This window comes from Triticum dicoccoides, chromosome 2B, assembly GCF_002162155.2.
Source record: "Triticum dicoccoides isolate Atlit2015 ecotype Zavitan chromosome 2B, WEW_v2.0, whole genome shotgun sequence".
Taxonomy (NCBI): Eukaryota; Viridiplantae; Streptophyta; class Magnoliopsida; order Poales; family Poaceae; genus Triticum; species Triticum dicoccoides.
The window spans coordinates 558,162,074-558,183,900 of NC_041383.1; the positions used below are offsets into that span (position 1 = coordinate 558,162,074).

The 21,827-nt window shown below is 45.1% G+C and overlaps 1 protein-coding gene across 2 annotated transcripts; it reads right to left on the minus strand.

The window, feature by feature from the left end:
* Window positions 1–12,921: 12,921 nt before the first annotated feature.
* Window positions 12,922–17,358, minus strand: LOC119364833 (UDP-rhamnose/UDP-galactose transporter 6-like). 2 transcript variants are annotated; one of them, XM_037630383.1, is made up of 6 exons: window positions 17,177–17,358; window positions 16,348–16,553; window positions 15,420–15,604; window positions 15,137–15,337; window positions 13,977–14,138; window positions 12,922–13,525 (listed from the first exon to the last, which is right to left on the minus strand). In XM_037630383.1, the coding sequence occupies exons 2-6, from the start codon at window positions 16,475–16,477 to the stop codon at window positions 13,208–13,210; spliced, it is 996 nt and encodes a 331-aa protein (XP_037486280.1). In that variant the 5' UTR covers window positions 16,478–16,553; window positions 17,177–17,358; the 3' UTR covers window positions 12,922–13,207. The 2 variants fall into 2 exon arrangements, with proteins under 2 accessions (XP_037486280.1, XP_037486281.1); XM_037630384.1 differs by lacking the exon at window positions 17,177–17,358 and adding an exon at window positions 16,956–17,131.
* Window positions 17,359–21,827: the final 4,469 nt, after the last annotated feature.

Sequence of the window (21,827 nt, forward strand, 5' to 3'; positions counted from 1 at the left end):
ACCATAGAGACACTTCCCGACCCATCGTGTCAGGGCCACCGTCGGGCGCCCGTCAGAAGGTAGGGCAATGGAGGTTCCCCGTGCGCGCCGTCCGCTGCATGGAAGACGCCTCGATCCGCAGGGGCTCCCAGTGTGGGGACTGGCCAGATTGGTGGAGAAGAGTAGGGGGCGCGTGGTGGACGCTGACGGCTCGGGAAGAGGAGGACGAAGGGATCGAGGCATGGTGCCCAGCCCCTTTCCACGCGGCACGCCCACTCATGGCGCGGCGGCGGCTTATGGTGACGACAGCAGGATTCGGTCGGCGGCGCGCATGGACGTGGAGGCGGAGAAGATAGGGCAGGAGGAGGGCGGAGCTGGCAGCAGAGAGGTCGACGAGGGTAGGGAGGAGACCATGGTTCGGCCACGTTCGCCGACAGCTGCCGCGCGTGCGTCCAAGTACGCGGAGGCGGAGGCGGCGGCAGCAGAGGTAGAACCCACGCACCTCTCACCGGCGACGAGCGCCGTCACCTGCAGTCGGGCCAGCGGTGGAGCGGTCGATGGCGACGTGAGGAACTCCAGACGGACAAGCGGCGGTCTGGCGGCGCGTGCAGATGGAGGCACAGGTCGAGGCGGTGGCTGGCGGGGAGGTTGTAGGGAAAAGGTGGGGCGAGGTGTGGGGAGGTGGCCAAAACTGGCCCGACGGCGTGGTCGCAAGAGGGCAGCTACCTGTTAACCCAATGTCATGGTGGGTAATTAATTAACGTAATGGCATTGGTAGGTAATTAAAGCATAAAACACGTTTAGTATGCTGAAAGGATGTAGACCATCAGATTGCAGGTTTCGATGGATAGGATGATTTGGTTCTCCGTCCTCTCGTGCTTTTATAGGTGCAGTAGATTAGATCGGTTTTATTTTTTTTCAGTTTAGTTTAATAGCGGACGTTCGTCCATGCGTTCGTTTTAACGAACGGAGTTCCCTCATTAGCCGCAGACAGTGAACGTTCGTTCGTTAGTCTGTTCGTCAGTTTTTCTTTTTCCAGGGTTTTTTCGCGATTATTTTCGAATGTGATTTCTACTCTGATTTTCGGTTTAGTTTATTTTTTCGCTCGTTTATTGGAATCAGGCGATTCAAGCGCCTAGATCTTTATTTCGAAGCCCTTTTTCTGTTTAATCAACTTGAACAAGATTTTTGCTACTGTAAAATTTGACTTAAGTCCAGATTAGTAAATGGACCTTGTTTCTTTCGCAGTTTGAGTTTCGTTGCTTCGTTTGATTTGATTCTTTTTGCAAACCTGAGTTCTTAAGTTGAACTTTCTGGTTAAATCTCTTCTTTGAGATTTACCAGTGCTTCTAGTAGTGTGCTTATTGTATGCTTGTTTGTTTGCGATAGAGTACCCGGAGTGCGAAGCGTGCTACTATGAGTCTCTAGGTTTCACGGATCACCAGCAAGGCAAGTAACACTTTGATCATACCTCTTTACTACCCAGTTTTATTGCATTAGATCAATCCTCAAACAATTTCATGGTTAGGATCTGATTAATATGTGGGTTTCGGGAAGTAGATGATGAGGTAGAACCTATTACCTGTTTATTTTTTTCAAACACTTGGGAGTTGTTTCTACGTTGCTTATATTGCTATGCTATGCTTGTAGACGTGGTTTGGATCGAGTGATTCATGACAGATGTGAGTGTTGTTACTTAATGGTTAACTAAAGGTGGCTACTTTAATACACATCTGGATGGATTGCTTGAAGGCACCCTGGAGTACCCAATGGTTGTCAGGGCACCTGGAGAATCTAGTGTTGTCCTAGGATATCCCAGAGTACCCGTGTGATCATCCTACGGTCCGCCACCCAGGCTCAAAGGGATCATAAGATTATTCATGCTAGAAACTTCCATGTGCAGCCACAAGCTATTATGGGCTCTAGTATAGTTGAGTAAGTTGCAAGACCTCTTTCAGTGGTGGGCTAGCAGATGTAGAGGAAAGTAAGTGTAACTGTCCACCTAGAGTAAAGAGTTATTGTTTCAAAAAGACAGTGTCTCGAATCTCCGACCATGGATGTATTCGAGTCTTGTGGGGAAAAGTGCGCAAACCTCTGCAGAGTGTATAAACTAATCACGGTTAGCCATGTCCCCAGTTATGGACGTTTTGAGTATCTAGTTCTTGGATTATCATATTGATATCATCATCCTTATTATTAATTTGATTGGGTTTAATAATGATGTTTAATTGGAATTGAGTTGGAGGACCCTTCTCAATGTTTAACAACCATCATGATAGTTAAATAAAGTTTATTCCTTTGTTGTAGGGAAAAATTGGCTTTATGCAAAACTGTAACAATAGAGCTTTCCACCAGCCATATATGCATGTAGTGATAGCATTATTGTTGTTCATTACTCTCTTGTGTTACATTGCCAGCATATTCCATGTGCTGACCCGTTTCGGGCTGCAACGTTCATGTTGCAGACTTTTCAGACGACGAGTAAGGTGCCATAGGTCGTTGTCTTTCACTCAGTGATGTTGTTGGAGTTGATGGACTCACTTTATCTTCCAAGCCTTCCGCTGTTATCGATTTTAGATGGCCTGAAGCCATATTTTTGTAATAAGCTCTCTTTTGAGACATTCAATGTAATAAGTGTGTGATTGCTACTCTGTTATAAATCCACGAGTATTGTGCGTGTCAGCATTACCGATCCAGGAATGACACTGATGCACAGAGATCAGACTATTTGAGGTCTGGTCGCTACAGTTGCCATCGAGGATAAAAAGATGGGGTTTATATCATATTGCATGAGTTTATCCCTCTACATCATGTCATATTTCTTAATGTGTTACTCTGTTCTTCATGAACTTAATACTCTAGATGCAGGCAGGAGTCGGTCGACGTGTGAAGTAATAGTAGTAGATGCAGAATCGTTTCGATCTACTTGTCACGGACGTGATGCCTATATACATGATCATGCCTAGATAATCTCATAACTATGCACTTTTCTATCAATTGCTCGACAGTAATTTGTTCACCCACTGTAATACTTATGCTATCTTGAGAGAAGCCACTAGTGAAACCTATGGCCCCCGGGTCTATCTTTATCATATAAGTTTTCAATCTACTTTTACTTGCATATATTACTTTCCAATCTATATCATAACAATACCAAAAATATTTATCTTATCATATTATCTTTATCAGATCTCACTTTCGCAAGTTACCATGAAGGGATTGACAACCCCTTTATTGCGCTGGTTGCGAGGTTCTTGTTTGTTTGTGTAGGTGCGTGGGACTTTTGAGGAGCCTCCTACTGAATTGATACCTTGGTTCTCAAAAACTGAGGGAAATACTTACGCTACTTTGCTGCATCACCCTTTCCTCTTCAAGGAAAACCAATGCAGTGCTCAAGAGGTAGCAGTCCCAACCCAGTCATACCACACCTTCAACCAAACACATCCTAAAACAGTGTCACAGTTTATACCTAGTATCTAAATATGTTGCCATCTCATCAACGGTGCCATCAGAAAATTATTTGGCACCGCTTCAGCAGTTTGTGGAGCCAACTTGTCCACACATCCGAGCAGCCAAGCAGTAAAATACTAAATCTTTATGGCACGAAGGAACTGGACGTCGGAGCAACTAGGTGCTCCGTAGTTTGGGTCCCTGATTCTTTTTGCTACATCGGCTCCCAGTGCAGGGCACCGGTGCGAGATGTAGCAACAGTTGTCTTTACACCAGTTTTGGCATACATCGTGGACGACCTTAGTGCTATTAGTTCTATGTTACTAAATTTGTGCATGTACACCCTATTAGTATCAATTTGATATCATCCAAACAATGTCTCTATGTTGTTGCAGTTATACTTACCTTCCTCTTAAAATGTTTAATTCTTTATTTATAGTAAATGAGTAAGAACTTGTAGCGTTGTTGTAGTTAATTATAGCTTCTGATGTTTCAGAATTTGGTTGTTGTCTTAGTAGCAAATAATTCATTTGCACATTGATCTTTTTGAGAAGATATGTTATAATTAACCAGCTTTTTCAGTTTTTCAAAATAAGTATTGGTGATTTTCTATGTTGCTATAAACCCATTTTCCCTACAATTGTTACTGATGTAGTTTTAAATATTATAGGATGAACGGAAGTGTTTTACTTGGAGTGGGTTGATCAAGAGTGGCCATAGTCTTTGAAGATGTGCCTAGCAAAGCTCTGGAGCATGTATGAGGAAGAGAACAGAGGTAGGCTTAGAGAAAGTGTTGTCAACGCTGAAGAATATTTGAAGATGCAGGATAAAAGAGGAAGGTGGAGAATGAGCTCGGATTTTTTAAATCAAACTTTGCTAAGATGGTGTTGGCGAAGGAGGTGGCACTTTCCCAGCTGGCCAGTGCAAAACAGGTTCTTACTGAACTGAAAGCAGAGGCGGATAAGGAGAGCCTGGATGATCTCGATTAGGGAAATGAATATATTGTTCTTATGAAGTTGAACTATCTATACGTTGTACTATGCTGTTTTCCGGTAGCTATCGTACCGTGATGTTAAAATATCTCTATGTGGATGATACGAAATTGGCAAACAGATGTTCGATATGAAATGTGAATTTGCATAATACTGGAATTATTAATTGTAAACTAATAAACCTGCTAAATGGATCATGGAACTTTGCAAATGGTTCTAGAAGTAAAAGCGCTTGTGATGGATAGCCCAATGCCACACCGTTTTCTTCATAAAATCGTGTGTGATGTAGTTGATAAAAGCAAACGATTAATCAACGCGGAGCATTTGTGATAGTTACACCTATCACACACGAGCCTATACATAAACCTGTGTGGGATGTACATACAAACGAAAACGTTTTCTCTGGATTGACTGTGTGGGATGTACATATGAACGGAAATGTTTTCCTTGGATTGACTATGTGGGAAGTACATACAAATGGAAACGTTTTCCCTGGATTAACTGTGTGGGATGTACATAAGAATGGAAACGTAACCCTTGGATTGACTATGTGTGATATACATACGGACAGAAATGTTTTTCTGGGATTCACCGTGTGGGATGTACATACGAACGGAAACAATTGGGTTTCGATGCCTCGTCCGATCGCACACGAGCTCATTTTGCCCTAGCCTATGTGCTAGGAGGGCCTATTCCCGATGGTTTCTGGGTCGTGTGGGAAGGACCCCCCTATTGCCCACACTCACTTGGCGACGGTTCCAAGTGTCGTCGCTAAAAGGGGTTAAAAACCGTTTGTATAGCACCGACGTGTACCAATGCTAGTACAGCAACACGTGATGAACCGATCTCGCTCTGTGTGGGGACTGTACGATTTTCGACGCACGCGCCACATCAATCTTGTGAAATGGTATTCAAACATTCATGCACGCATCACCTCCATACATATGCATGTGGTGGTTGTCTTCGAACAGTACACTCCCTCGCATGGTTATCGGTGATAAGCCTATATATTTGTGGGCCCGCGTGGACATCCATGATCACCTTGACCGATAGCAAGATAGGTTACTGAAAGATCGTGGATGTCGCCTAGAGGGGGGGTGAATAGGCGCTTTTAAAATAATTACAGTTTAGGCTTGAACTAATGCGGAATTAACCTAGCGGTTAATTTGTCAAGCACAAAACCTACAACAACTAGGCTCACCTATGTGCACCACCAACTTATACTAAGCAAGATAAACTACTAAGAGATAGCAAGATATATGACAAGAAACAATATGGCTATTAGAAAGTAAAGTGCATAAGTAAAGGGCTCGGGTAAGAGATAACCGAGGCACGCGGAGACGACGATGTATCCCGAAGTTCACACCCTTGCGGATGCTAATCTTCATTTGGAGTGGTGTGGAGGCACAATGCTCCCCAAGAAGCCACTAGGGCCACCGTAATCTCCTCACGCCCTCGCACAATGCAAGATGCCGTGATTCCACTAAGGGACCCTTGAGGGCGTTCACCGAACCCGTACAAATGGCAACCCTTGGGGGCGGTCACCGAACCCGTACACTTTGGCAACCCTTGGGGGCGGTCACCAGTACCCCTCAAATTGCTCGGGGTGATCTCCACAACCTAATCGGAGCGTCCGACGCTTGCCCGAAGCTTTACACCACAATGATTGAGCTCCAAGCAACACCAACCGTCTAGGGCGCCAAGGCACCCAAGAGGAACAAGCTCTAGGGTGTCCAAACACCCAAGAGTAACAAGCTCAAGGGTACCAAGCACCCAAGAGTAATAAGCTTCTCAACTTGTAACTTCCACGTATCACATGGAGAACTCAAACCGATGCACCAAATGCAATGGCAAGGGCACACGGAGTGCCCAAGTCCTTCTCTCCCAAATCCCACCAAAGCAACTAATGCTAGGGAGGAAATGAGAGGAAGGAAGAAAGAAGAACACGAAGAACTCCAAGATCTAGATCCAAGGGGTTCCCCTCACTTAGAGGAGAAAGTGATTGGTGGAAACATGGATCTATATCTCCTCTCTCTTTTCCCTCAAGAACTAGCAAGAATCATTGGAGGGATTGAGAGTTAGCAAGCTCGAAGAAGGTCAACAATGGGGGAAGAACACGAGCTTAAGAGATAAGGTTGCATGGGGAAGAAGACCCACTTTTATAGGAGCTCCCAAATCCAACCGTTATGTGCTCAGTCCGCGCATGAGCGGTACTACCGCCCGGGTGGTAGAACACAGAGAGCGGAGCAAAACAGAGGGCGAGGCAGAGCCGTATGAGCGGCACTACCGCTGGAGCCAGCGGTACTACCATTGGTCGCAGCGGTACTGTCGCTTGGCCCAGCGGTACTAGGGGCGATGGTAGCCGCGGTACTACCGCACACGAGCGGTACTACCGCTCCTACTGCTGCTACTACTGCCGCTGAACCCGACATGAGAAAACCATGTCTCGAGTCGAGGCGGTACCAGGGCGGAACCGGAGCCGTACTACCGCTTATGGCCATGGGCGGTACTACCACTGTGGGACAGCGGTACTACAGCTTGTGGCGATACGTGGTATTGCCACTCCGGTCCAGCGGTACTACCGTCGGCGCCAAACTAATTCCAATTCCACGAAAGCAAGTACACTCCAAGGAAAACTAGAACTGCCATAACTTCTGCAAATGAGCTTCGAATTGAGCAAACTCAAACTTGTTGGATACAAGACAACGAGTAGCATCAAAACAGCGTCTGGTTATAGTAAGAATAGGCAGGGGAGGTATGCCTAACAAAAAGAGGAGAGAAACCTCCAACAGAGAAGAACCGGCAGAATCTCCAACATCGAAAACATCATAGAAGATGCATGTGAACTCCGTTTTTGATGAACTCGAGCTTGTCATCTAGATGACCATAAGCTCCAAAAATCACAAAGAGGACCAAACAAGAACCAAGAAAGATGATGCAAGGATGCAATGGTTTGAGCTCTCTACAAATGATACGATCAAGTTACTCATCGAGAGCCCCCCTTGATAGAACGGCCATCGAACCTAAAACCCGGTCTCCCAACTACCATCATGAGACCGGTAAAATGGAAAACCTATCAAGGGCAAACCTTTGCCTTGCACATGGTCCACTTGAGCTAGATGATGACGATCTTGACTCCCTCAAGTTGGACCACCTTTCTTGATTGTGTTGGCTCGATGAAGACTAGTTGATTGCTCCCCCATACTCCACTATGGGTAAGCCACTCTTCCCCACATCTTCACAAGTCCATTGTCACCACAATGGACGGCAAGCTTCAAGCATTTTATCTCTTCGTGATGCTTCACTTGAACTTGCACACCACAACCTAACCCCACAAAGAACTCTCACGAAGATCATGGGTTAGTACACAAAGCGTAATTGACAATGCTTACCATACCATGGGATTGCTTGATCCCTCTTGGTACATATTCTATGCTTTGTGTGTTGATCAACTTGATTCACTCTTTGACTTAGTCTTGACCAACCTCTCACATGACCAATCTTTAGGTAATTCCTTGAATGGCACCTTGGTCATCACAAACTCTCCTTGAAACCAACAAATGGACTCCAAGAAAAGCCTATGGACAAATCCTTCAAATAAAATCCAAGGCAACCATTAGTCCATAGAGATTGTCATCAATTACCCAAAACCAAACATGGGGGCACTGCATGTTCTTTCAGTTACCATAGCGGATTCTTCCTTTGGTTCATGTTATTGTAGTATAGGTCATGGTGAGATTCAGACCTAATTAAGTTTGAGCGCATACTATGCACGCATGCATGCATGAATCCCCGTCATCGGCTTGAAGTGTGGTGTGACATACATATGCATCATCAACCTAACCCTCACTCAGTGTGGGGATTTCTTGTTCGAAAGCACGGTGCCACATCAAAGTTGTTCCATTGTGTATTCAAAACACACCTCTCCATACATATGTTTGGGCCACACGCATGCAGTGGTTGTCTTCTGGGACTAGCTACTTGTGTGATTATTGGCGAGCTAGCCCATGTCCGGGGTCGCATGGATGACCATCACTTTAACCAACAACAAGAGAGAGGTTGTACGACCAAGGTGGATTATTCTTGGTCCGTTTTATGATCCATCTTGGTGAGATGCCTCTCTAGACCGCCGACTGAAAGTGGGTGTGGGGGGCTGCTACTTCGCACTTTGCTAGGTGAACCTCGGTTGCGGGGCATGCATTCATAGCTTAGGATTCCCTTCATGCCGACACGAGAGGGGCAAGCAATACCATGCACTTTGCGAGATAGGTGCCACATCAAAGTTGCATTTGGTATTTGAATATCAAACCACCCTTTTCATACATAAATTTGGTCCACTTGCAAGTGTGTTCGTGTTCTGACCCTCTACCGCGTCATTTTTCGCCAAATTTATGAACATTAGACAAGTCGGATGACGCAACAGACACGGTTCACTCACACTAACTGTTTGCCACGCCGGTGCCCCTATCACGCACATCTGCACAGTACATTGGGATCCATGAGGCTTCCCCTCTCAAAAATATCTACCCGCCTGCAACTTTTTTCTGTTTGATAACACACAGTTATTATGTGTCAACTGTGTGTGATGTTTCTTGTTCCCAATCCAGCCCGCATCCCTCGAAAATATCTGCCCGCCTCAAGGGTTTTTCTGTTTCATAACACACTGTTGTTATCTCCGGACAGTGTGCGATGCACCATCATCCAAATTTTCAATAGCCCCGACATTTCACTCCCGCGTAGTAAAATTTTCAGTAGCCGCGGCATTTCCTCAAACACACCCCCACCACCCCCTCTCACACCCACACACACCAAAACCTTCTCGGGGGCGCGCGCGCACACACACACACACGCACACTCACTCAAAACCCTAGCAAGGTCCCCGCCACCGCCGCCGCAAGGCCTCCATTGTCAACATCTGACTGTTTGCCTGTGCAGCTTACCCACCGATCTCCATACCCGGGTCGCCCTGAGTTTCTTAGATGACGCCTGCCAAATGCCCCCTTTCCCACAGATCCCCATCCCCATCCCCCACTCCAGAGCATCGCAACCTAAGCCCGGCTATGCTTCCCGTGGAGCTTGCGGAGCGACTGGCCCAAAAGAGGTGTATCGCGGTCTCTTCGCCCGACATCGCCGAGGAAGCTGACGACCATTACTGGCCGCAGGCACTCAATCAACGGGCTAGAGTATGCGGGTATGTCGCGGATGCCGGCTATGACATCGAGGTCGTCTACAGCGACGACCTGAGGCGAGCTATGTCACAGGTTAAGTGGATCACCCCCAACCCCTCGGGTTCAACCTCCGTCGATCTCATCCATGGCCCCGTCGCTGATCTCCTTTGGCTCGCTGTCAAGAATTTGCCATCCTACATCGCCATCGAGCCCCTTTTTTCATTTCTAAAGGACACATTTTGCGACGCTGGCTTGGGATCCACAGCTTCCAAGTCAGACCTCATCGACAGCGACCACAATGAGGGCACCCTCTCCGGCTCTTCCAAGGGGAAAGAGCCCATCTACTCTTCCAAGGGGAAAGAGCCCGTTTGCGACATCAGGGAGAGCACCCTACGGTATTGCTCTTCCAAGGGGAAGGAGCCCATCTGCGACAACATGGAGCGCATCCAGGGTCCGTGTTCTTCCCATGGGAACGAGCCCATCTGTGACAAGTGAGGAAACCCATGATTTGTTTTGTCGTGCCTCTTCACATGGGGGAACCCATGATTTGTTTTGTTGAGTCCCTTTTGTAGTGTAGTGAGAATATGTCCAGTTTTAATTGTTATATTTGGTTGTTTGCAATATGCCTTGTTTATTTCAGTTGTTCACAATGTGATGCTCTATATGTGCAATTATTTAATGCGCAGTATATTTCAGTAATCCAGTTTTAAACATACAGATAGGAATGCATATATTTGCTTGTTGTTAAGCGTGTTATAGCTAGCATATGTCTTTTTTAAAGTTTTTTGATTGTTCGGTTGTTTGTAGTTAGCATATATTCAGTTTCAAATGCTATCTTTGGTTGTTCGTACTATGCCTTGTTTATTCCAGTTATTCACAACGTGATGTTCTATATGTGCAAGTATGAACTGTGTAGTTCAATTTCATCAATACCAGTTTTAACAGTACCATTATGAATGACTACATTTAGTTGCCGCATCTTGTAGTTAACACGCATTTCCATTTTTATTTAACAATAACCAGTATACTTAGACTGGCACAATACTAGTTTGAATGACTATGTTTGCTTGTTGTTAAATGTTAGGCCTGTTGCATTTAACACACCTTTTCACTTGTTTTGCTTTAGTAGCGTGCTTAAACCTGCACACTGAAGCTATCTTTTGGAGATTATTTTGCCTGTCATGGATAATTTTGGTTGATGTTTAGCCTGTTGTGCTTAACATGCCTCTCAATGTACCTACACAGGACAATTTTGGAAACCACTTTTGTTTTCCATCGAGGTTAGTTTCATTCCATGGCTTATATATACTCACTGTTTAGGATATCGGTAGCTGGTACCATATAGGTTGGGGGCTGATAAGGGACTAATCGGTGAATCGGACTTTTAGCTGAATATACCTATAACCCATTTATCGTTAGGTTAACTAGGGCCATATGTAATATATCTGAGGCTACATAGCAACATGCACTATACTTAATGTCTAAATATGCAATCCAAGGCTACATAGCAACAAGGAAGAGTATTACCTTAATGTCCTGATGATGTCTAGATATACGTAGAAGAGCAGCAAGAGCAACAACAACAACAACAACAACACAACCCTGTTTGGATACTCAACTTAGCTAGAGGTTAGAGTTAGTTTCTAGCTCATGACTAACCCTGAACTAACTCCATCCAAAGAGGTGTTTGGATGACAGGGTTAGATTGACAATAAATGCACTAGGAGAACTAGCTCCAATTAGCACCTATTGGGTTGGATAGTTCTTTTGGGTGGGTTAGATGCAACTAGCTCAAACTAGCCCTCATGTTTGGATATACTTTAGGGTATTTGAGCCCGAACTAGCTCAAACTAACTCTAACTTATGGATACAACAACAGTTAATCAGTCGATAATTTGTAAGAATGCAATAAACTCCTTCCGGGCCATGATATAAGATGTTAATTCATCTAATATGTGAGTATATTGGATGTTATAAGATATTATAAAAGAGTGTTATACTACTTCATTGTGCAATTGTTGTTTAGCTTCTAATATTAACTTGGTGCTTTTAGATACATATGTCATTGGTAAAGATCCGCATTTCGACCCTTTCTGTGTATGGGGCAATGAGACATCGATGAACCAGCATCAAGTGAGGAAGCTGATAAAGATTGTTAGTAAAATGGGTCAAAATATGGCAATTAAACTATTTGTTTACACTTTATCCAAGACAACAGCGAACTGCAGGATGGTAAGTAAGAACTCTGCAACCTTCTTTTTACTGCCCATAATAAGTTGTGTTAGATGACAATGTCTGATTCTTTTTTCCTTTGCAGTGGTTCCCAAATCAGTTTACTCAAGATTACCTATCAAACTACATGATTGGTGGGCATGCAAATGTTAAAGTATTTCTACCAGAACACAATGATTATCTACTCCCTCCTTTCCGGTTTATAGGGCTTATCTCAAAATTTTAGTTTTTCCATTTTATAAGGCTCAATTTGGTTGTTTCCCATCACATATTCAGATTCCAATGTGCATTAAATAATTGCATGCAAGTATTGAGAGAAAATTGATCAATGCATGTACTTTATGCATGCATGCATTGCAATTAATGCATTGATAAACAATTTTTTTTGAGAAAAACAAGAGCATTAATTAGGTGCTTTTGCAAACTACAAAAAGTATTCCACCACTCACCATCTACCTTGGTTGGTGAGATTTTTGAATTGAGCCTTATAAACCGGAAAGGAGGGAGTAGATGTTTTCACGAAGACCGTGAAGGATGGGCGGTCGGCCATCACAAGGGATTGGACTAGAGTCGTGCGTGCCTTCTGCATGGAGGACACAATATGGGCATTCCGCTTCACCTTGTTCAGCAACTAGAATGTATTTCGTCTCTTTCTTTACCGTCTTTAGTAGTATCTCCGCTACGATGAATTGTGTGTGCATTTTGAACTTGATCTCTCTAAACAGGTGGATATGAATGGGCTGAGGTTGAAGGAGCTGGAACCAATGGCCTGCGATGAATTAGTATTTATTTAACCAAGTGTTAGATGTTTTATAAATGTAAGTCGCAATGCAACTAATTTTTAGCCCAAGTTCTTAAAATCAAGTCGAATTGAATCAAATGTGTTGAGAAGTTTGGATTATTGGGGAAGAAGCTTTGTAGTCAATGACAAGCAGGACCTACATGTAAGAAAAATAATATGAAAACCACCTTTTGGCGAATCCATGTTTGCGTGTTTCCTCTCCATCTGCGATATGGAGGCTGCCCATATGGCTGACATCTGCTAGAGTTACTCCAATGACTACTGGCTGACAAGTAATGTGTAAATGTGTATAGTAAGATTGTCAAAGAACGACAGTGATGACTTTCAAAAAAGAAGGAACGACGGTGATGAAATTACTAAGTCTTGAAACTGAAAACGTCTGCCCACGTTACCTATGTAGGAGTATTTCCTGCGAAAGTGTAAACTCTCTCTTTCTTCTGTGGCCTACATTTCTAACATCCCTGTAGAAACATTCCTCCAAGGAACCGTGTACAATGAGGAAAATTCTCATGATCATTTTACTTTTGATATATAAGACAGGGTCCATATAAATAGCTGACGATAGGAACTTCGAGGCTTCCATCTCATACTTTATCGTCCAGCTCCGACTGTGGCGACTTCTGGGCCTTCTCACTCGCCACACCCTGCCCCTGCCGCTCCTTGCCTCCGGGTTTCGAAGACGCGCTGCTGTACCATATCATCCCAACAATGGCGAGGATCATACCAAACGCCACGTGGAAATTCAGGCCTTCTTTCCCGAACAACAGAAATCCCAGGGTTAGCACGAGAATTGTCTTCATGTGTCCGATCACTTGAAACGTGACGGCGGTGAATCTCCCAATGCATATGAATTGGCTGAGATTGGTCCCGACTGAAATAACGCATGACAGCACAATGAAGAACTGAAAGGCGATGGGGAAATGGAGTCAGTCAACAGCAGAAACTGGTTATGTCAGAAAGCAAGCAATAAGTAGGAGAACTGATACAAAACAAAGAATGCCAGTCATTCATCTCTTTGAAGGCTCAAAGTATAATATTCTATATACCGAGGAATGGGTAAATTATATTTATTTTTATAGTATATTACTAGCTAACTTTGCAGACAACTGGATCCTTCCATCACTATGCAACCTTATCATGCAACCAACTACCTGTGTTTTGAGTGACTGGTTATTACAGATAATGATTCAGAATTAATCCAGTTTTAAAAGCAAATGAAACAACAATTGAGTTGCAGTAATCTTTGTATTATATATGATGTATTTACCAATCACTGCAATGTCATAAAATAATGTACTATGGAATGTTGGCAAGCATCATGATGTGATATATATTCTTCATTTGGTTACATACCGTCACTGTGCTGGTGTAGTGAAAAGTGTCGATTCTATTCCTGGTCAGCCAGAAGTCCACGAATGGGCCTAATATCAACAGTGAAGCTGCTTGAGCTGGTGCAGTGTGACCCAAGAGTTTGAGTGAGTTGAGCGAGTACTTCCGTTGAAGGTAATTGACATACTGCAAAATGAAGGATCCAGACAATAATAAATACAAGAAAAGAAAGAGTTGTTAAAAATGCACACACAAAACGGGAGTCTAGGACAAAACTTCTGTGGGCACAAATAAATATGTATAAATGAAGTAGAACCTTTTACTACTTACTAGCATGTTTTTGAGATATTAATTGGGCAGAGGTTTCTGTATATGTGTAAGTCTCACTTAAGATATAGGGAGTCAAAGAAAATGCTACAAAAGAGATATCAGAGAACCTCAGCTAGTGAAATAAAATAATAAATATGCACAATAACCTAGGACTTCAATGCAAGCCTTCCATTGGATCTCATGCAGACCCAGTCTAATATCTTGTATTTATTATAACCAGGAATAGTAGCTAAGGCATCAGTCAATAAAAAAGGGCAACCTGGTGCATGTAGCTCCCGCTTGCGCAGGGTCCAGGGAAGGGTCCGACCACTTTGGGTCTATAGTACGCAGCCTTTCCCTACATTTCTGTAAGAGGCTGTTTCCAGGACTTGAACCCATGACCTCATGGTCACAAGGCAGCAGCTTTACCACTGCGCCAAGGCTCCCCTTCCAAAAGGGCAACCTGGTGCATGTAGCTCCCGCTTGCGCAGGGTCCAGGGAAGGGTCCGACCACTTTGGGTCTATAGTACGCAGCCTTTCCCTACATTTCTGTAAGAGGCTGTTTCCAGGACTTGAACCCATGACCTCATGGTCACAAGGCAGCAGCTTTACCACTGCGCCAAGGCATCAGTCAATGCAGTCGATATTTTTACTGTCCAACAAACTTAATGAACAAACAATGCAGTTTAAGATGAGAAATACATGATAGCCTGGAACTCTACAAAGACTGAATTCTGAAGGGAGAAATAAAACATGTAGTATGGCAGGAACCAGGAATAAGATATCAATATGATATAAATTGATGCCCATTAACATAAGTACCATATAATATGCAGCAGCGAACAAAATGAATTCACTGACATTCTTGTACTTACATGCTGTTGTAAAGCAGTGCCACAAACTGCTATTACGGCAGCTACCAATCCTTGCGCATTTACACTAACATCAGAAACTGTACACACTCCCACACCTACAAGGACAACCACTATACTAAGCTTTGTATCCCTCGAGTAACGGAAATTTTCGAACAGGACCTCCATAATGCATAGAAGTGGAATAATAGATAGCTTCGCAATCTGAACACAAAAATGATGAAAAAGCAGTTTAGTATATAAACTACATCGATGAATTGAAAATAGCAGGAGTTGTATATTGTACCTGATAAAAGCCAACAGAGTTCCACATCAAGCTAACATTCATTCCAACAATTGATAGGTTTGCAAAAAATACAAACTTTACTAGCTCCGATAGAGGTAAATGAGATGGCTGAATGTATCCTAACCATTTCATTACCAATGTCATCAAAGTGGTAGTTGCAAAATGCATCCCAGTCAATGTTGTGGCTGTACAAACAAGCACAATAATAACACAACATTAGTGGCACAAAAGATGGTCAACGAAAGAATACACATACTCCATTTATGGGCTTAAGGTCATCAGCCTCTAAATAAGTAGTTCTAATAAAATTCCCGCAAATGTTATACCTGAATACACATCTCAAGCTAAAGGTGCACATATAGATATAGTGGCTTACAAACATTACTTTTAGTGTTCCCATAAAGTCTACCAATCTCATTACTACATCTCCATTGGAAGTCAAGATCATTGTCTTATTTATTGAAAATTCGACGCCTCTCGATTTCTAAAATTGCAAGTTCAACCAGTTTAATGTTCCACGGTAAATGTGATGATATCTTTCATAGAAAGAAATAGAATTACAAGTCCAGCAAAATTTAGATAAGGATATATGTATAGCACCCTAGTTGAACCAATCCAATGTTCGATGGGGTCCAAGCTTGTAAATTTGCAAGTTCAACAGTCCAATGTTCCATGATAAAGGACATAACATATGGCTTCCATTGACATAAATAGAATTACAAGTCCAACAAAATTTAAATAAGGATATATGTGTCCTGTCCTAGTTTGATCAATGTGATACAAGGGAAAGCAACGAAGGAAGAGACAATGTACGGAACACAGTTGGGCAGTTCAGTTTGAGATTACAGCGATACCTGATGTTCTATTTTGCTAAAAACAACAGATGTTCTATAGATAAAAATACCAAAGTGTTGCAGTGTATTCTTACCAAAGCTAAAACCATGTGTAGCCATTAAGGCCTTGTTGACCATGATTATGCCAACCGAAGTTACAACATTGAACATCCATGCCCCAGCATCCAATGCTGCTTTTTTCTCTGCCTTGCTTCCTGGTGCCATGGTTTCTTATCATTTAGGGTCTAATGCTAATTCTAATGTACAAAAAGGCCCGCTTTCAGTGTACAATGTGGTGCACCTAACATAAAAAAAGGCAGTTGTCATAAGTACAGCAGTTAATACCATCACAAATAGGTAGCACCAGACACCACTAGATTTGTAGCCAAGTGTGAAACAAAACTATCTAGAATGCCAATGATGTGCAAAGATGAAATTCCAAAACCAAGCAATCATAATTGGAGATATATATAATAAAGTAACGACATGAACTAGCCGAAATGGCAAACCAAACATGGATATGAACACAAAATTATTTAACGGCACTGAGTTCCTAATACTTGAACGATCGAGTGGGTTTACGGCTAACTAAACCACATCTCCCAAAGTGGCGGGATCTAGATGGTATGCGGACTTTGTGCCGGCACAGGGAAAATTTGTGGAGTTTTTTTTAGGGAATCACTGAATGACTAAAAACTCATACCTCAAAACAGATGTCCACAGCTCAAATTCGACAACGGAGGAATCGAGAACCCTAGAAAACGAAACAGTCGCGGTGGCTCTCACGCGGGGCTAATCCCAGTGTCTCCACAGATCTCAGGAACAAATGAACAGAAAGCAAAGCCCCGTACGACGACATGAGATTGGCGGACGTGGAGTTTAACGGAGGGGAGGAGGGAGAAGAAATTGCCGGGCTGTTCGTACCGACGGCGCGGCGGGAGTCGGGACCGGAGATCGCGGGGGCGGGCGGGCGGCTGGGCTCTTCAGTCTCCGGGGGCACCGGTCGGCGCCGCACCACTGGGGGATGGGGGGAGAGGGAGGAAAGGGAGCAGCCAGAGGCGGACTGGAGTGGTCCAAAGCGTGTGTGCGGATCTGGTTGGCTTGCGCGTCGGCCTGCCTTGATGCGGGTCACATGGGGCCTGAGAAACAAGTAAAGAAAGAAAGGAACGGGGAACGAAACGTGCACCAGGCACTGACGAGCGAGCGTGCTCGGTGGGTTAGCATTTTCTAAGCGCTAATAATTCTGTTGAGAATCCTCGGAATGTTCTTTACGTTATTTTTATCCTTCTCGCCTCGATACTCCTTTGCTCTTTTTTCGGAAATTTCCGATCGATTCATCTTCAATCATGGCAGTACAACGAACACCAGAAATAATAAAAATTACATCCAGATCCTAGACCACCTAGCGACGACAGAAGCACCGAAACGAGCCGAAGACGCGTTGTCGTCATCGCCCTTCACTTGCCGGAGCCGAGCAAAACTTGTTGTAGCAGACAGTCGGGAAGTCGTCGTTCTAAGACCCCTAAGGACAAGGGCACCAGAACAGCAATCACTGACGATAAAGAGTATCGTAGATCGGAAGGATCCAATCTGAAAAAACACAGACGAAGACGAACGATGGCCAGATTCGAGCAGATCCATCCAAGACAGATCCACTGAAGACACATCTCCACACGCCTACCGACGATGCTTGACGCACCACCAAAAACGGGGGCTAGGTGGGAAGAACCTTATTTCATCTTTAGGGAGCCACTGTCGTTTTCGCCTTGCTGAGCGGGATAAAAACCCTAACAAAACTAAAAAAAGAATGTAAAAGCGAAGCCCTCCTGTTGGGGATATAACTATTAGTATGACCCGCCCAGGAGGGGTCGGGTCATACTTGCAAATATTCTTGAAGCGCAAGACCCAGGAGATAGATGGCGGTTTAGTTAAGGGCCCAAGGCCCAGAGGCGACTTAAGGCCCGTAGTGATAAACCGCCATGTATGCGTGACTTGTATTGTAAGGCAAGAATAGTTGAGAGACCGAGCCGGACACTGTTTATGAGCCGGTCGGGACTCCGCAGAGCCGCTGGGCGTCGACCTCTGTATATAAAGGGACGACCGGGCGGCGGTTCAAGGCAAGTAACAACAACTCGAGAGCTAGGTCAAGCGATTTGCTCCCTGGTTATCGAGACATAAGCAATTCCACTCAAAACTGGATCGTAGGCTTTTACCTTCACCGTAAGGGGCCGAACCAGTATAAACCTCGTGTCCTTTGTCCCGATTAACCCCTTTAAGCTTTCTAGTTGCGATGGCTCCACGACTAAGTCCTTTCACTAGGACATCTGCCGTGACAATTCCACGACAGTTGACGCCCACCGTGGGGCCAGCGCACGATGGATTTGAGTTTTTGAAGGGCAGCTTCGAAGGGCTCAAGGGATACGTTGTGGGCCGGATGACCAAGAGTCATCGCGGCAAGCTCTACATCGACGACGCAGACTGGGGCCCCGACGCCGGCTCAATTGAGTACGGGTATCGGGTCCCCTTCGGCGGAATTCACGTCTTCATCGGCAAGATCGGCGAGCCGGGCCCTGAGCCGGACATCTGCACCGACCTCGTCGAGGCGGCTCAGCGTGCGAGACCTGCCCGGGCTCCGCCTGCTGTGAAGCGTGCCTTCGTGGGATGCGTCCATGAAGGGCTCTCTGAAGGATCTGCATCTAGCGGTGAGACGGTCATCTACTCTGATGGCGGGTCATCCACAGGTGAGACGGATTCGTTGTATCAACTGCAAGATGGCGGGTTTGGGGGCTGTTCCGATGGCAGCAGTATTCCGGATTGCTTCGAGCCGCCGAGCAGGGTTGGGATCTTCATGGCCGGCACACAACCTATCCAAGACTCCACGACTGCGGCAGCCATGACCTCCGGATCAGCAGCAGCCGGGCAGGAGGCCCTGTGCGCTCGCCAGCTCAAGTGTTGATGGATCTCACAGATAAGCTGACCACTCTGTTAACTGTCGTGGTTAACCCGGTGGATCAAGCTCGACATGATGCGGAAGTGGCACAATTAAAATTGGATATGGTGCAGGCTAAGGAAGACCTAGCAGCGGAGGATGTCAGGATAACCACAGAGCGGGCGGCTTTGGATGTTCAGGCTCAGTGGATTCAGGCACAGACCTTCCAGCTCACGCAGGATCAGAACGCGTCTAATGAAGTCATGAGAAGAAGATATCAGAAGACTCAGTCTCGACTCCCTCTGGTTTATGTTCCTCGAAACCTCTTTCACACACCTGGTGCTGGGCCCAGTAACCCGTCGTGGCTCTCCCCGCGTACTGAGGCAGATCGGGTTGCAACACCCGGAGTCGGGGCGCCAGTCCAGCCACAGGTGACGGGGACTCCCCGCATGAACACGGCTCCACCTCAGTATGTACCAACACCTCTGGGTCACTATTCTAACCCGTTGGGGAACATGATAGCGGCGGCGGCACGGCTGGCGGCTCTCCCAATTGATGGCGACTCTCCGGCGGCGGTTGAAACCCGCCGGGTCAGAGAACTTCTTCAGACGGCCTTAGCACAGCAGGAGGCGTACTCATACAGTCGGGACATGATCCATTCGACCCCTCGTCTGAGCCGAAGCCCGAGTTATAGCAGGCACATGGATTCAGCGGTCGTTTCAAGCAACGTTCGGCGCCATAACCAGCCAGGTGGGCATGACCCTGCGCGCCATGGGGCCTTTAACTTGGAAGATTAAGACAGAATACGTCAAGAGGCTGAACGGGCGGTTGAGCAAGCGGCTGAGCAGGCGGCTCAACTGACGACTTACCAGCCGTATCTGGTTTATCCAACGACTTCTATCGAGGCAGGAGTGGCCACCAGGACCGGAGGTGTCCCCTGTCTAGTATCGGCCCTACGTAACGAGCGCTTGCCCAAGGATTTTAAGGGACCTAGGAAGGTGCCGAGCTACACGGCCGACTTACAGCCCGGGGCATGGATTGAAAGTTATGAGATGGCTATGGAGTTATTGGAGGTCAGTGATATCGCGAGCCAAGTACTTTACCATGATGTTGGATGGGACTACCCGCACTTGGTTGAAAGGCCTGTCACCTAATTCAATCAGTTCCTGGGCAGAGTTAAAAGCTCGGTTCATCCAGAATTTCAAGGATACGTGCAAGCAGCCCATGTCAATTGTGGATTTGACGAATTGCAAGCAAGAGGAGGGTGAGTCAACAACCCATTGGGTCCGCCGGGTTAAAGCCATAATACATTTGTCTGATAAGATGGATGTCGGCTCTGCAGTCTTAATGTTGGAGAAAAATTGCCGTTTTTTTACCTCTAAAACAAAAGTTAGGGCGGCTCAAGCGCGATTGTAATGATATGGGCACGCTGATGGCGGCTCTGGTCAAGTACGACGACTCTGATAGTACCAAGGATCCCGAGTCTGATGATGACAAGGCAGGGAAGGGAAAGAAGAACGACAACGGCAAGGGCCCTCAGCATAACCCGACAAATCAAGGAGGTAATAAACGTAAGGCTGACGGTAGTTTGGATTTTGTGGCTAAAACTAGTGCGCAGGGTAACAACCAACGACGTAAGGGGAGGCCACCTCCTCGGTCTGGTGGGTCAGGCCCCAGACTTGTGCAGTTATTGAACGAGCCCTGTCCAAGGCACGACACTCAGCAGAAGCCGGCTACCCATCTATGAAAGGACTGTACGATCATGAAGGTCTTCAAAAATTCCAACATGTTCGTGATAACCCACAAGTATAGGGGATCACAACAGCTTTCGAGGGTCAAGTATTCAACCCAAATTTATTGATTCGACACAAGGGGAGCCAAAGAATATTCTTGAGTATTAGCAGTTGAGTTGTCAATTCAACCACACCTGGATAACTTAGTATCTGCAGCAAAGTGTTTAGTAGCAAAAGTGGTATGATAATAATGGTAGCGGTAGCAAAAGTAAAGATAAATGTTTTTGGGTTTTTTTAGTAGTTGTAACAGTAGCAACGGAAAAGAAAATAAGCGAAGAACAATATGTGAAAAAGCTCGTAGGCAATGGATCAGTGATGGATAATTATGCCGGATGCGATTCCTCATGTAATAGTTATAACATAGGGTGACATAGAACTAGCTCCAATTCATCAATGTAATGTAGGCATGTATTCCGTAAATAGTCATGCGTGCTTATGGAAAAGAACTTGCATGACATCTTTTGTCCTACCCTCCCGTTGAAGCGGGGTCCTTACGGAAACTAAGGGATATTAAGGCCTCCTTTTAATAGAGAACCGGAACAAAACATTAGCACATAGTGAATACATGAACTCCTCAAACTACGGTCATCACCGAGAAGTATCCCGATTATTGTCACTTCGGGGTTGTCGGATCATAACACATAATAGGTGACTATAGACTTGCAAGATAGGATCAAGAACACACATATATTCATGAAAACATAATAGGTTCAGATATGAAATCATGGCACTCAGACCCTAGTGACAAGCATTAAGCATAGCAAAGTCATAGCAACATCAATCTCAGAACATAGTGGATACTAGGGATCAAACCCTAACAATACTAACTTGATTACATGGTAAATCTCATCCA

Excerpts from the sequence above, each read along its gene's own strand:
- LOC119364833 (XM_037630383.1), bottom strand. The coding sequence starts at position 16,477 with ATGGCACCAGGAAGCAAGGCAGAGAAAAAAGCAGCATTGGATGCTGGG. Across the intron at positions 15,605-16,347 it reads TACACATGGTTTTAGCTTTG|CCACAACATTGACTGGGATG; the intron begins GTAAGAATACAC and ends TTGTTTGTACAG. Across the intron at positions 14,139-15,136 it reads GCACTGCTTTACAACAGCAT|TATGTCAATTACCTTCAACG; the intron begins GTAAGTACAAGA and ends TTCATTTTGCAG.